The following is a 15396-nucleotide window of genomic DNA, read 5'->3' as shown; positions in this document are numbered from 1 at the left end:
AGCCGCTATTCATTTCTGACCCCGAACGCAACCCTTAACTTTGGCTTTGGCTGATGCACTTTTGAAAATGGATTGAAAGTGTGACCACATTTCAGTTTTTACTACCATCTCAGAAATAGGTCAAAACTAACCAGTACAAGGCGTATAAAGGATAAGGCTGGCCATTTTTATTATTTTTGTTATCGTCAACATTCTGTAAAATGACTAAAGCCAATAATGTTTTAGTCAGTTCCAGTACTTTCTGACTGTCCCCTCCAAGCCCATTTGTACCTACTGAAGACTCAATCTAAAAACAGTGGACGTGGTTCTATTAAAACATGTGGGCATTGTAGTATCAATCAAACATATTCAAACAGGAGTAAATAGTTTTAACATTGTTGTGCTCTAATGATTATTTCAGGAAGCAAAATCGATGGTTGGTTTTGATCTTTTCACTGTACTTGACATTAAGAAAAATATTAACTATCGCCAAACATATTCTATTAAACTATGTTATGGAGGGGCAATGTAATGCAATATCATGATGCATTAACGGAAGCCCGTGCACATGACAGGAAAACCTTCAAGGGGTCGACTTCCTCTCAAGCAAATGCAAGAGCGCTGATGAAATGATGGCACTTTTTTCCTGAAGATTCTTGATACTTTCAGTCGACCTTACAGACTTTCCTTCTGGTTCCTTCTTCAGACTGTGGAGCCGCAGCTCAACTTAATGTGACCGCAGTGACACTCAGAGCTGTGGGATATGCGTCAGTGTCCTGGGCCTGTGAGTGCGACGGCGAAGCAAAGGTGCAGCCAGCTATGTCCCACAGGCTGTGGTCCAGAATGGTTTACCCCACTGGGGATCACATGTGCTCTCTCAATCAGGAGGGAGAGACGGTTGTGGTGGAAGCAAACTCTTGGTGACTGGTTTGGCCAGAGTTTTTTTCTTCTTCTTCTTTTACCTCAGTAAAATGTCCTTCCCGCTGGGGCCAACTCTACTGAAGACAACGGCATCCTCAAGACAAAATAACACAATGTCTGACCTGTCAAATCAAAATGAACAAACAAAATATGTCCAAATCCTCATCATTCCATTCCAAGTCCCATGATTACAACATGGAGATGGTCACAAGATACATCTCTGTGGTTGCCAGATTTTTGATAAGGTGGGGCACAATCTTTTGTATTCGTAGTATGGAATTTTCGCAAATCTTTTTTTGTGAAATATTTGGCCTTGAGCGGTTATGTTAATGATCTCATCTATCATACGCCAAAACGGATGGGAACCACTGGTTTAGTCTTTTACAAATAAAAGAAATTCTCAAGTTATTCTTATTTTTATATACAGTCTGTATTTGCTGTCAGATAAATGCAGTAGAGAAACAAGTATACTATTTCCCTCTGAAATGTAGTGGGGCAGATATCTAGCATGTACTTAAATACAGTGCTTCCGTACTTCCCACCTAAATGAGTTTGAGTCTCAATGAAGGCGCTCATTCAGACAAAAATATAGATGGGAAGCAGCTCGTTGTGCAGCATGTTTCTGAGCAGCCCAGTTAGCAGAGATGTTGGTGCCTGACTCCGACTTGGACTTCCAGTGTAAAAACTTAAACCTGAGTTCATGTTCAGTGTGGTCTTGTTGCATAACACTTATCTAAAATGCAGCACACCACACCCTGGGACCGGGAAGAGAAGGCTAAACCAGTCTCAGTGTGCCTGGGTCTCTGGGCTCTCACGTCCAAGTTTCAGTATCCACATGCTCCTGTTTGACGGCGAATGTGTATACAGCCTGGGCTGGGCACCTTTATTGTGTGTGGCACCAGATTGTGGTATCTATGTGGAACTTCAGGCATCGAGTACAGTCTATGTGCTTTCAATAAATATTAGTTCATGCTTTATTAGTATAGGAACCTTTAAGGTATTGAGATGAACATCAGCTTTAAAACCTGAGTCAGTTATGGTGGAATCTCATTTGAGTCACAAAAAGTCCTCAAAAGAACAGGTGAACATTTATCAATGACACAAGAGAGGGAAACAAGCCAGAGTGTTTTTGACGCTACATCTCTTTATAGGAAGCTCCTGAATGAAAAGGAAAATAAACCCCAGTGAAGAAAGGCACCACTTCATGTATCCACTAGTCCGTCGACTTAACATTACGTTTGATTTACGCCTCCACAACACTTCGGTCTTCATGTGAGAGCTGACAAACGGAGATGGGGGATGCGCTGGACGCCTTTACCGGCTGAAGTTATAATGATGGATGATCAACATTTTTTGTCTACAGTCGGACCAAACTCTTTCCAAACTAGAACGCTGCAGAGAGTGCAGATCTCCGCCAGGTATGTCCACTGCTGTCTTGTGTGATTGAATGACTACAACCCACAATTGGCTCACTGCAGGTCTAGACACCATTAAGCGTTAAGGCTCCACTCGTAAAACACACTCCATTCAAACTCAAAATGCATGCAGGCAATCGCCTCGAAGTCTTCATGTGAGACACGTCATACGGCATTGCAAGACACAAAATCAAGGTTCACTTTAAGGTCAGAAATGTTAGGTGAAGGTTGTTGGATGCAATATTGGGGGGGAAAGCTGTTGAATAACACTTCTACGCTCACAGGACATTGAGGCAATTGAAAGGAAAATGATTACTGTAGTTGAGAATGACGTGTAACTTATCTTGACCTGAGTTATTTAGGTTACCACTACTTTATGTAGAAAAGGGATATAAATGGATATATTTGCGAAAATGTATTTGCACAAAAGTGCAATGTTAAAGTTTTAATTTCTGGAGGGACTGCTTGTTTAATTAAAACAATAAACTCACATATGCAGATAAAGGAACATTATAAGAGCTCCTAAAAACAACGGCCAGCTACAGCCGATCTCCATCACTCATCTCTATTTCCCATGAAGCAGTTGGCCCTCTGTGGGACAGTGTCTGAGTAGAAGTGAACGTGTGTCTTCAGCGCTCCTGTCAATCGATGTCGGGCGACAATGTCAACAGCGGAGGTCGACCCCGACGGTGCTTATGTTCAGTGAGCGAGACGTTACTCCTCTGCAACATCGATGCAAAACGCACATGAGAGAAAAAGGGAAAAGACCACTTCTCTTGCAGCGCACTCCTTCTGGCAGAGTCAAGGGCAAGCTGCCAAGGTACTACTTTTCACTTTTCTGACATGAGGCTGAGGCAGGAAAGGGGAGGTAGGGGTGGGGGAGGGGTGAGTGCGTGCGTCAGCAGGTCCGCCTGGGACTCCCTTGCCAGGAGGTGGGAAGAGCATGTGGTTCTTATCTTATCTCTGGGCGGGCGAGAGCACAGCGTCCAACGCACACAGTCAGTGAGCGGCAAAGAGGGAAAAAGACTGAAGATGAAAACGCTTTGACTCCTCTCCCACTGCTATACTCATTTATTCATGGAGCCTGTGCCGGTGAACCTGTGTGTGTGTGTGTGTGTGTGTGCAAATGCAGGTGAACACACACACACACACATTCCACAGTAGCCACGGGTGAAGTGACTAGTGCAGCTCAATCAAGAGTCAGCCATTGTAAAGGTGTCAAATTAGGAAAATGTTGTTTCCCCCTGAACTTTAACTGCAGTCCGATCACTTCCAGAGACACGCCCCCCCACATGGTGAAAACAAACACCGCTGCACAAACATGCACTCCTAACACTCAAGAGAGACAGAGAGGTGGAGATTTCCATGGAAATGTAATTCGCATTATTTCCACCTCCATGGTCCAGGTCATTAGATGTAAAGGGTAAGGGCTATAAATGGCAAACTGAGATGTAGATAAGGTATGTCCCTTGATCCACAGCCTAATAGTGTGGTCACAAGGGAAGCAGCAACACTCCAGCTGCAGTTACAGACACATCGCGGGCCGACCTTCACCTTCAACTCACATTATTCACTCAAAAGTTCCTTGTGCATTCCCTGAAAGACAGCCAGAGGCGGTAGATCACGCAGCCGACGACAGCGGGCCTCAACACTAAAGCTGCAGTTGCTGCCTTGGAGTTTACATCTCACTCAAACTGGTGGTTTGATGTTGCGCTGCCTCTGCCCCCCCACCCCCTGAGCCACATCAGTGACCAGGGGTCATGTTCCCCGCTGAACATCTGGACTGATGCTGAACTCTGCAGCCGCTCTGCAGAGGGGCCAATGGGGACCCGGTAATGAGAACCACAGATCTGTGCGTCCTCTCCAGCGCCCCGTTCTTTTATGAGCCTTGACACAAGGACAAGTTGTAAAGAAATCTACACGTATGTGGCCTTTTCCCATCCCCTCAGATACCGACCCAAGGCAAGCTGACGAGGGGTCAATGGACGCCTTGAGGAGAATGTCATCCGTCTCCATGATCAGCTCGTGCACTGTGCCCTGGCACTGATCCAGTCCCGCACACATCTTGACATTAAAAAAGGGTTCAAACTGCATTACACGCTCATTTTCTTTGGCTTGAATTCCCTGAGAGTTTAAACACTGATGACAAATCACAAAGAGATTATTTGGCATGTGCTCAGTCTGGTCTGGAATTATTTAGCCATTTAAATTTCAATCATGCATTCATGATCATATTTATTCACATCAAGGACTATATGTATTTATATATTCAGTGGCTATGCTGAGTGGAGTCCTCCGTGTGAGAGGAGACACGCGGTGGAGCAGGAAATGTCGAGCGTGAGCACTTCTTGTCTGACAATAAAGCCTTCTTCACGAAGTTAAGCAATTCGTTGACAACCAATTGGGTTTGAAAATGCCTGAGAGATCACATTAGTGCTGACCCTGTTTGACCTCTGAATCTCAGCACATTATCCACAAACAATGCAGAGAAACATGCACGTCTGTGTTTATTTTACCGCAACGTGAGGCTACAAACAGCTATTAATAATATCCCAAGACCAAGTCAATGCTGAGGATCACATGAGCAGCCAGACGTGAATGAGCCAACACGTTGTCTGCAGTCCCATTTCAGAAAGGACAAACGATGAGGGATAAACAATATATGTGCTCATGTGTTTTTGTGATGGTGAAAAATAATCAACTAATTCCCTGATCCCAAACCAATCACAAGGAAACGTGCAATGAGAAGGCAAAGAGTGTGTCTAATTAATCCTACATTTAATCTAGATTAATTGACAGCTGTATGCTATACCATTACAGCATACATGTGAGCTGTGACACTCACATCATGAACATTACAATAAAACTGGAAGCAGGTGGTAAATGATTAACTTTTCCTCTGGTCAATGTATCGGGAACATTATAGTGTTAGAAAATAGTACCAGACAATTGAACATAGAATAAGATAAACCATTTTTATTCCCACAGAAGAGACATTTTCAATTTGGATATTTAGTCAGCTGCAGCTATAGCTGTTTAGTTCATTCAAAAAGTGTGGAAGCTTTGTGTATTCTTACATTTTTGTCCTTTGTTGGTCACTATGAGGGCGGGATTCCTACAAACTGTACATCAATAATACATTCCATGACTGCAGTTGACTGCTATGTGTGTATTTTGGCATCACTCAGTATCCCATGACCCAAACGGCTAACTGGTTATTACAGGGTTGCCACTAAAGGTCACCCGAGGGTGCCACTTATACAGATGGAACCACGAGCAGTGCTATTCATGTGGCACACACACAGAGGAAGTTACAATCACAGAAATTATAAATTACAATACCTCCCAAAGTAGAAGTTCCAACAGTAAAAGAAAATTGACCACTGAGTAGGAAATTTATTATTAGAGGCCAATATTTACTGAAAATTTAAAAAACACATTGACTAAACTTTTTGCATATTATTTCTTATTCTGGCAGCAATTTCCCAATAAACTATTTATTTTATTTTATTGGAATAATGTTAAATTTCGGACAATACGAAAATAACAACAAACAAAAAAAGCAGAACAGCTGAAGCAAAACTCATAATGAATTTAAATCGGACAAAAAAGTAGCATATATATATATTGAATGCTGTATGAATATACAACTCGTAGTATTGCAATGAATAAAATAAATTTTTTTTAAATATAGTTGTAAAAAATATAGTAATTTCTGTCAGAACATGATTCCTGAATCATTGCATTGAACTCATATATTCCTGGGCTAAACAGCATTTACACTGTATATCCTCACTCCGGCCAAGCTGTAGACTTCGCTTCTCTTTTTGATGTCTTATTGCAGCACCGCTGCAGGAGACCTGTCATAGCTCATATCTCATATCCAAGATGGGATTCATAACCCCGCTCTTTACTTTATGAAAAGGGACTGAAGAGACACACGCTACTTTGTCCGTATTGCAGTCCCGTCTGGTCCCCCGCAACTGAAGTCCCCACCCATGTAAACCAGCTATCAATCTGTCATTCATAAAGTTGGAGAGACACATGGGCAAATAACGAACGCCTGCACGACCAACATATTCTGACCCAGAACCTGACAATCAAAGCTTGTTATACTCCACGTAAATTTCAGTTTGGGTTTTTGTTTCACACTTTATCAGTGTTTCGTAATAAAACGGAAAAAACACATACTTGCATCCAGGAAACAGTCCGTTAATCTTCTGAAACAGCTTGTTGAAGACGGACCATCTTCCATGTCGGATTGTGAGCGCAGGAGGAGAGAGGTGCCACGGAGAAAAGTGCGCCTCTGCAGCTGCAACTTGGTGCGTCTCGGCAAAAACCAAAACTATTCCAGTACGCGTCGGTCTGATGGTGTCCTCAATGCTTCAGGCTGTGCACGGTTTTGGAAGGGCAAGAAGAGCAGTGTGCTGCCCCCCCTCCACCAGCGCTATGACCCAGCACCGCTGGCCGAGGTGTAGCTACAGTCGGCCCGCCTCCTCGGCGTGGTGGCTCCGCTGTGGATGTGCAGCAACAGACTGGGGGAGCGGAGACTGCAACGCATAGACACAGAGGGACTGGAGTAAAAAAAAACACGCGCGCGCAACACACGCGTATACACGCACACGCGCACACACACGCACACGGGGAGAGAGGCAAAGACAGGAGCGCGCCAGTGTCAAGTCAGCCACAGTTATCTAGCACAGCTTCTGCTATATTTTTCAAAGTAAATGTCCAAATCACTGCATGATGAGGGTGTAGGGCTGTCCTGTAATGCACGGAACGAGAATGTGTCAAGAATGTAAGTAGATCAGGCAATCATTTTCAGGGAGTTCCTGTAACCGTGCAGTTTGAATGCCTATGGCTAAATTGGCCTTTAAATACACTGGTTTAAGCTATTAGGCTTCCTCTAAACATTCACAAATACCATGACAGGGCACTTATAAATGTGTCATCGCCGAAAAAACACTAATGCTTAAAGATTACATTAATTCATTCATCCTTTTCGACCCACTTAACGGTTATTTTGAAGGGTACATCAACCTCGTTTCCGGTATTTCGCGCTAACTTGACGCTGCTGAACTGCTGTTCCCGTCCCTGAACGTGTCTGCGTAAAGGGGCCGAGCCATATAACCCCGGTGCTCTCCAGAGACACGCTGTTTTCTGAGCCGCAGCTCAGTGGTCAAGGAGGAGACGTCAGCCTCCACATTTACAGCGTGGCAGGACAAATTAATGCAGCGTCGACTTTCACATGCAATAATTGAAAAAGGTCCCGCTCAGTGTTTAAGTATCTTGCTGTTTTGTGCCATACATTTTAGCAAGGCACTGAATTCCGTCCCTGACCTCTGACCTCCACCACAGATAGAGATAATTTAAAAACAGGGATCAATCTGTAGATTATTGGGTACTTCCAAGACAAATTGTATGCATGGATAGTGTCCAATAACCATTTAGAGCAGTCCCTCTTATAGAGCAGACGAAAAGTAATTTTTCTGGAAAATATATAAATGTTTATGAATACATTTATGAAACTTGTGAAAATACTTTCATTGTGGTGCAGCATGAGGAAAGCATGTAGAGAAAATACAAACAATGTGTGTAAGAGAGCGTGACATAAAGTGTAGACTCTAAATAATGATCAAGGTCTAATTTGTGTCTTATCTATCTTCATGTTTGCCATAAAGTTCTTTTGTCTCAAGTAAATATGATTTGTCTTTCGGCCTATTTCTGAGTCACTGTTGATATTTCAGCTCCTGACTTGAAATATCTGCAGATATTTGTATTTACTAAAGGAATGTATTCAAAACCCTTTACATGAATTACAATTGTAAAAATTGCCTTGAATTGGCACAATGAAATACATCAATGTGGTCCGTTCTTTTAGCGAGAGCAGTGTGTAAACCTTTACTGAAAACAACTGCACATCTGCAGTGCAACTAAATATTTTGACTACAGTTATCATCCTATACTAATAATATCCAATCCCATAAAGATAACTATAAAAATAACCTAATTAAACTCAAATTGAGGTCAACCAGATGATACATTCTGCACAGACTTAAGACAATCTGGAGGAAAAGAAATATAAGATGAATACACAGATAAAATTATAAGAATGCTGAATAATGATTTGGATTATACAAAGTAAAGAATAGAAAATGGCACGATTGTGGTATAATTACCCCAATGCAAGTTCTTTCTTCTTTTTCTTTTCAGATTCAAGTGTTAGTCAGAGGATTTCCTGTACCTCTTTAGCTGTCTCTGACGTATTTAAGGCCACACGTAGTTCCTGTTAACTGTACAGCAATACATCACCCCCAATCTCTATTTCCGCTAATAATATCCATGTAGGAAAGAGACAATATCAGAGCAACGCAGTCCTGCTAGGGAACTCACTTTGTGCCATACATTGCAAAACGACACACAAGTTAGAGCACATTAAGACCTTAGACCATTTAAATGTAAAAATAAATATCACGACATATCAAAACAAGGTATGATTCCCGATTAAATCCGTAGAAAATACAAATCTGTGTGAATAGTTTAAGTGATGATCCCACATCAAGTTCTAATGAAATGAGCTCTGTATCTCTGCAACCTTTGTAGATGAGTGCTTGTGTTATCAGTGCTCACACTGCACATCAACAGCTCTAAGTCGGCCACATGATACAGCATACAGTGTGCCAGACTCCCTCATGGCCACTGCATATACCGATCATATCAGGAGAGAGAGAGAGAGAGGGGGGGGGGGGGGGGGCTGTGACAGGTTGTGTCAGTCTTCCTGCTATCAATCACTGGCATTCCTACGCTTTCGAGCAGCTGGTCCATTCAGAGGTATAACATAATGGGTTCTCTCCAATTTCAGCCCAATGAGAAAAGCCCTTAAAATGAGGGATGCATCTTACAGTAGCACATCCGTTCATTTTCATTTATTTCACATGTACAATGCTGCCTTTTTATTATTTAAAGTATAATAGTAATGCATTGAAGCGTGCATCATGTTTGTTTGGAATAATATAGAATACGATTTTTAAATGCCCAGGAAGTTGGGAGGTTAAGTGAAGGTTACGCTCAGGGGAAAGCCAAATAAAAACAGCTATTCAGGTGAAATATAAACATTAACATGCAGCAACTTGTAAACCTTTTATAGATACACATCTTTTAGATTTTGTCTTTTAAATTCACATACCTTTTCATCCCTTTTATATTAACATTATTGATATTTTACTCTGGATTATGAAACTAATGACAATGAATAAATAAAGGAGATTGCTGAAGAAGCTCAGAGAGCTCAGTGAGCTCCCTCAGGGTTTACCTCTGAGTCCTCTCTGCACTCCAAGTAGCCCCAAGGGAATTAAGACCCAAAACAAATGCTTCAAAACATTCCCAGCAAAGTACACATGACTCGACAGTTATGAGCTTATGAAGGACAATTATGCATGGAGAACTTATAGAGAAATGCAGTAGATCACAAGGGAGGCCACAACTCTGTGACCCACCAGTGAACCCTTCTCTGCTCACCGAGCAACCGCTGTCAAGTCTCAATGATCATTACATAACAGGAAGTGAACTGACCAGCGTGACCTGTCAAATAAAGATGACATTTCAACTATGTTTCGTGAGCCCAATTGGCATGAAATATAAATTGCACTAAAGTTCCAGCTTTATTCTGCACATAACAATGGCATGCATTCTGTTTTAAGACACATAAGTCTTATCTTAGAAAACGTTACAGATGCAACAGCACATTTTGAGCTGTCACCTGTGCTATTTTAAGTACACAAAGCAAACAGCATTTTGTTAGGGACACATTGCTGGTAGCTAGGCATCTTTGGCGGGGAGGTGACGCTGACATTTCAAGATTTTGATTATATATATATATAAATATATATATATATACAATTATTTGTTTCCATTCCATTATGCAAGCCGCTTCTCCAATTTAGGGGCGCTGGAATTGATCCCAGCTGACATTGGGCGAAGGCCGGGTCCAAACCCTGGACAGGTGGCGGTCTATCACAGGGCACATATGTAGACAGACAACTATTCACGTTCGCATTCACACTTACGGGCGATTTAGAGTCTCAAATTAACCTGAGCTGAATGTCTTTGGACTGTGGGAGGAAGCCGGAGAACCCAGAGGGAACCCACGCTGCCACGGGGAGAACATGCACACTCCTCACAGAAGGACCGGGTCCTTCTTGCCATGAGGTGACAGTGCTAGCCACTACACCATTGTGCAGCCCTTATCCAATTACTATTCATTTTAAATGGTGGTCGTAATGCAGTCACAGGAGCACGTTCAGCTGTATAGTCTCTTCTTGAGAGTAACACATTTTAGTACGTTACTTCTGACTATTAATAGTAAAAAAACTATTGCTGGTTTCTGACAACGGACACACCGATATCAGCACTATGCACACAGCAGAGGAGGGAACACATGCACATAAAAACACACAGGATGTAACGTTCACCTTTCTTAAATACGATCAATTTGTATCAGACAGAATGTTTAAAGGATATATATTGTTTATTTCCAAAATATTCCAGCAAATTATACCTCGATCATATTTTCCCCATGTTTTCTCAGCGAGAGCACAGTGCTGTCTCCAACCAACAGTCCGATCTCCACCACTATTCACACACGGAAACATGTGTAATCCTCACTTTTGAGAAGCTAGGAGCCTTTCAGGTCTAATTTCTTGTTGGGTAATTTAATTTTTAACGGTCAACATATTTTTTAAGCTCATCACAAATTTAAAGTATTTAAATTTAGCTTTTGTTTAAATTCCATGCAACTTATAACTAAGTAATTGTGAGTAAAGTGTACAATATTTCCCTCTGACGTTACATTTTTATTAATGTATTGTACTTGAGTACATTTTTAACAGTCAACCACTGGCCCTTGTTGATTGTGCTTCATTAGCGGTAATGTAAAAATCATGTATTTACAGAAGAGCATAGATCATAGGCAGACATACTGGCCAACAAATAGATTGTGCGGCTCAACGTGCATCAAAGCATCTTTTTATTTGATCGGAAACAGTTGGAATAAATGAACTAAGTGACCACAGATCCAAGAAAACCTCAAAATGTGCTCCAGGGTTCTCTCTGGCTTGATCTGTATCAATTTGGAAAGGCAGTGCGCAGTCTTTCCCCTGACAACATTATCCTGTCATCAAATCCCATTTCCATCCGGGAATCATACCAGTTGAAGAGAAATGTATGGAAACATAAAAGGTGATGATGAAAGAAGGTGAAATCTTAACATGCGTGTCACATGTAGAATGTTCTTTGGCTGTTGGTGAACACGCTGCTTCACCGTCATCCGCTGGGGATCAACAGCTGACTGAAGAGAGAAGTGGACGGCAGCCATGCTTAAACTGTTCTCCCCTCTCGGCTGTTTTTAGCAAACATCCCCCTGATGACTACGGCCTCAGTCTCCCTACATAAGAGCTGCACATCTTCAAATGTGTGTGTGCGTGTGCTTGCTCACACACACAGACGTACCCCCCTACCCCCACATTACAGACCTCATCCACTTAAGCACATTTCTGATTCAAAGCACTGGACAAGCTTTTTGCACTCGGCACACACACACGCCCCAGATGTAAGTGAAACATTTACAGATCACATGCAAGCACACACAAACATGAACACACACAGGAGCATAGTTACATCCACGAAGGCACACACACGCGCACACATCACATGCGGCAGACACACACCACAGAGACTTCCAGTCCCCTCCCCCCAACTGAATAGTCTGTTCTGACAATCCACAAGACAGCCGGAGCATTGACGTCAGAGGCAGGCCCATGAAAATACAGGGTCCCTGGGGGGCTGAGGGAGTTATGCACATCTTCACAGCTTGGCTCGCAACTAGTTCAACAACCGATGAGCATATTACTGTCTCTGTTTACTCTCATTTGTTGAAAAATGAAATCATTAAAAAAAGCGGAGTTCCACATTTACACAAAGCCTGCCATGCACACATTTGCATGCGACTGCAATGCGGATCATCTGAAATGTGACGTCAATGGACGTCATTGCACTGTGGTCCATTAGGACAAATGTGAGATAGGTGCATAATTTAGGCTAATGGAACACAAATCACCGCACATCATTGCCTGCCCTCTGTCTTAATAATTGCTATTTTGAATAACTGCTGTCAGATTGTCGTGTATTAGACCTACCCAGAGGAAGGGTCTGTTGCTCCCTCAAATGTCCTCACAGTCCCAGGAGAGAAGATGACATCTTGTTTACCGCTCAATGTTCTGAACCTCTTTCTGTTTTTTCTTCTTCTAAGACATCATTAGGACATCAGAGCCATTCATCTCATTGTTCTCTTCTGCTCTCCTGCTTGCACCTTTTCTGAGATTGACATGATGTAACATTGTTTATGTGTTTTGTTTGTCTGTAACCACATACAGTGTGTGTTGCTCTGGTCTTCGACATGTTCTTGTAAAATAAAAGATCATACACAAATAAATAAAAAAGGTCTGATTTAATCTTGGTCTGCTTAGATAGAAAGCCGGATAGAATATTTCAGGCAATGTTAGTGATACAGAAGAGGGTCACTACATTAAATGTGCATGCATCTTTATGTGTGTGTGTTAAACATGGAACGAATACCAATTTAATTTTGTTACAGTTTGAATAACGTCATTATATATAAAAGTACACACATACTGTACATTTCAAAACACACTGCAGGTCATCTATTGAACATTTCCTAATTGCAGGTAATACTGTAAATGTGGATCTTTAATTATTCATTAATTAATTTCCTAAATTTCCTAAGTAAATACATTTCACACAAAATAATCCCAAAATTCAAAAATGTTGTTGGACTTCTCACTGCACCATCAGTCTGATTGACACAATACAATTGGCCCTATAATGGTTGCAGCAATTAACCAATTGAATTAAATAAAAATTGATCAGCATTGTCATCATGTTGCTGTGACATGAAATACATTCAAATACAAGACATAACTTGCTGAACTGCGTATGTATTATGTCATTTTTTAAAATGTATTTTTATGCTGCAAGTGCTCTTAAGTAATTATGTCATTAGCTGGTAGCATGTTGAAGCTTGTCGCTGCTGTTTCTCTCAGAAAATGGCAACCAGGACCAAAAGGGAGAATACAAGAAGGCATGAATGCATGAGAGGAGAAGCTGTTCTCTGCATCACATTGATGTGGTGTCTCAGCTTCACAGCCACCCACCTCTGTGGAAATTGGTGTCAATGTCCACACAGAGAGTGTTTGATTACCACAACCTCGACAAATACTTTTCAAGCCTGGTCAAAGGGATCTAGTGGGTCCACTGCGAATGTACAAGAGGAGAAGGAAGGTGAGTAGAGCAAGTAAAGAGTGGTCTCAGTTGACTTAACCTGTGTTTCTTGTGGACCTCTAAAGTGTGGTACAATTGTCGGGTTGAACCAGAATGATTTTAATCCAGATGCTACTTGGAATGTTTCGATTGCCCAACAGGATCGTTGATGGATTCCTCCTTGTTGCAATTAAATATAATCTGGATCCAAGCTCTCAATGAGATCCAAATGTACACATTAAACACTCAGGCATTTATACGTGACACTCAACCTCTTAACAGTGTGGCAGACATGGGGCAACATAACTCGTTCTGTAGGTGCTGCTTTCAGTTTGGTAGCTGGCAGGAGTCCATCTGAGCTTGATTCATCTTCTCAGTGGACGTGTAGGCCGGAGCCCACAGTTTGTGGCTTGTTACTTGTACAGACTCAGCTGTATCTTGGAGGACTTCCTTCCACATGGTGGCAGGGAAGTGAGAGTCCAGTACAATAGAGCATGGTCTCACTGTGTAGATTATACAGCAGGGTTGACATGTTGTGTCTCCAAGTGACCAGGGGAAAGTGTCCACTCACATACCTTTGCTCTTCAGTTGCCTGCATGTTCTGCCAGAAGAGCTGCAGCGCTGGCTTGTCAACAGGAAACGGGGTTCATTAAATGAAATGACTGATCATAATTGACACACAGTGTTGTATATTTAATTATGGTGTGTTTTGTGATAGAGGATGATTCCGTCTGCGTGGTTTCCTCTGCACATGTAGCCCCAACAGCACAGCCTACATGGGAGCCTGACGACTGGCTTTCAGGGTCACCACAAGGACAGCCTCCATCTCTACCTGCCAATGCTGCTCCAGAGTCTAAGGGAAAGGAGTGATGACACTGTGTGACTGGTCAGGAGCAGCATATAGACTGATTAGATTGATCGTATAATCCAACCCAATTTGGTGCAGGCCATAATTGAGTAAATACCAGTTTCATTTAGGCTTGACACTTCATTGGACACTTCTAGAGACAAAATGTTAAACCAATATTTCAATATCTGCAATGTGATATTCAGGTATTCTAAACAAAAAATAACCTATTTACAGCTGTACTTTGTAGCAGTAGAGACAATTGTTGTTGAGTCAATTCTGACAATTATCCCAAATTCCCTTTGAGATCATATTTTAAATAATTACATTTTCTTTTGTTTGAGTATATTTGTAAATTTGCCAATATATATACGTATATACTGCATATGAGACCAACAGGGATAGATTTAATGTTTTCTTTTCCTGGCAAAATGAAAAATGCAGTTCCAAACTAAATATAAACTCTCTTTCTCCAATATTCTGTTTATTTAGAGCTTGTTAACTACATGATTGCCATTAACAAAAATATGCTGTGCAACTACACTGGGCAGTGGTTGGACACTATGTGACGACGTGGTCCACGATGAACATATTTTATTGCACATTTTAACAGTTTTAATGCAGCAGTTGACTGAAACCATGGATGTCGTTGTCTGCTTGTGTGCCACATGCTGAAAAATTGAATGTGACCATATTACACCTCTAAAGCTCTGTGATTTAGACCTTGCACTGCACAATTAAATTTAATAGGAAAGAGGATTAACGTGGGGTAATATGACTAGAAATGAAATTCAGTTTCAATTCAGTTTATTTGTATAGCCCAATTTCACAAATTACAAATTTGTCTCGGAGTGCTTTACAATCTGTACACATAGACATCCCTGCCCCAAAACCTCACAT

General features: G+C 41.7%; 1 protein-coding gene across 1 annotated transcript in view; it reads right to left on the bottom strand.

The window, feature by feature from the left end:
- Nucleotides 1-6846, bottom strand: part of pde10a (phosphodiesterase 10A) — a 31094-nt gene extending 24248 nt beyond the window's left edge. The window contains exon 1 of the mRNA XM_056435448.1: nucleotides 6507-6846. Coding sequence (XP_056291423.1) covers nucleotides 6507-6570 — 64 coding nt within the window. The 5' untranslated portion in view covers nucleotides 6571-6846. The remainder of the gene's footprint in view (nucleotides 1-6506) is intronic.
- Nucleotides 6847-15396: the final 8550 nt, after the last annotated feature.

The sequence above is a fragment of the Pseudoliparis swirei genome, chromosome 17, assembly GCF_029220125.1.
Source record: "Pseudoliparis swirei isolate HS2019 ecotype Mariana Trench chromosome 17, NWPU_hadal_v1, whole genome shotgun sequence".
Lineage (NCBI taxonomy): Eukaryota > Metazoa > Chordata > Actinopteri > Perciformes > Liparidae > Pseudoliparis > Pseudoliparis swirei.
The sequence above is the reverse complement of the archived record's forward strand: the minus strand, read 5'-3'. Positions and strand labels throughout refer to the sequence as shown.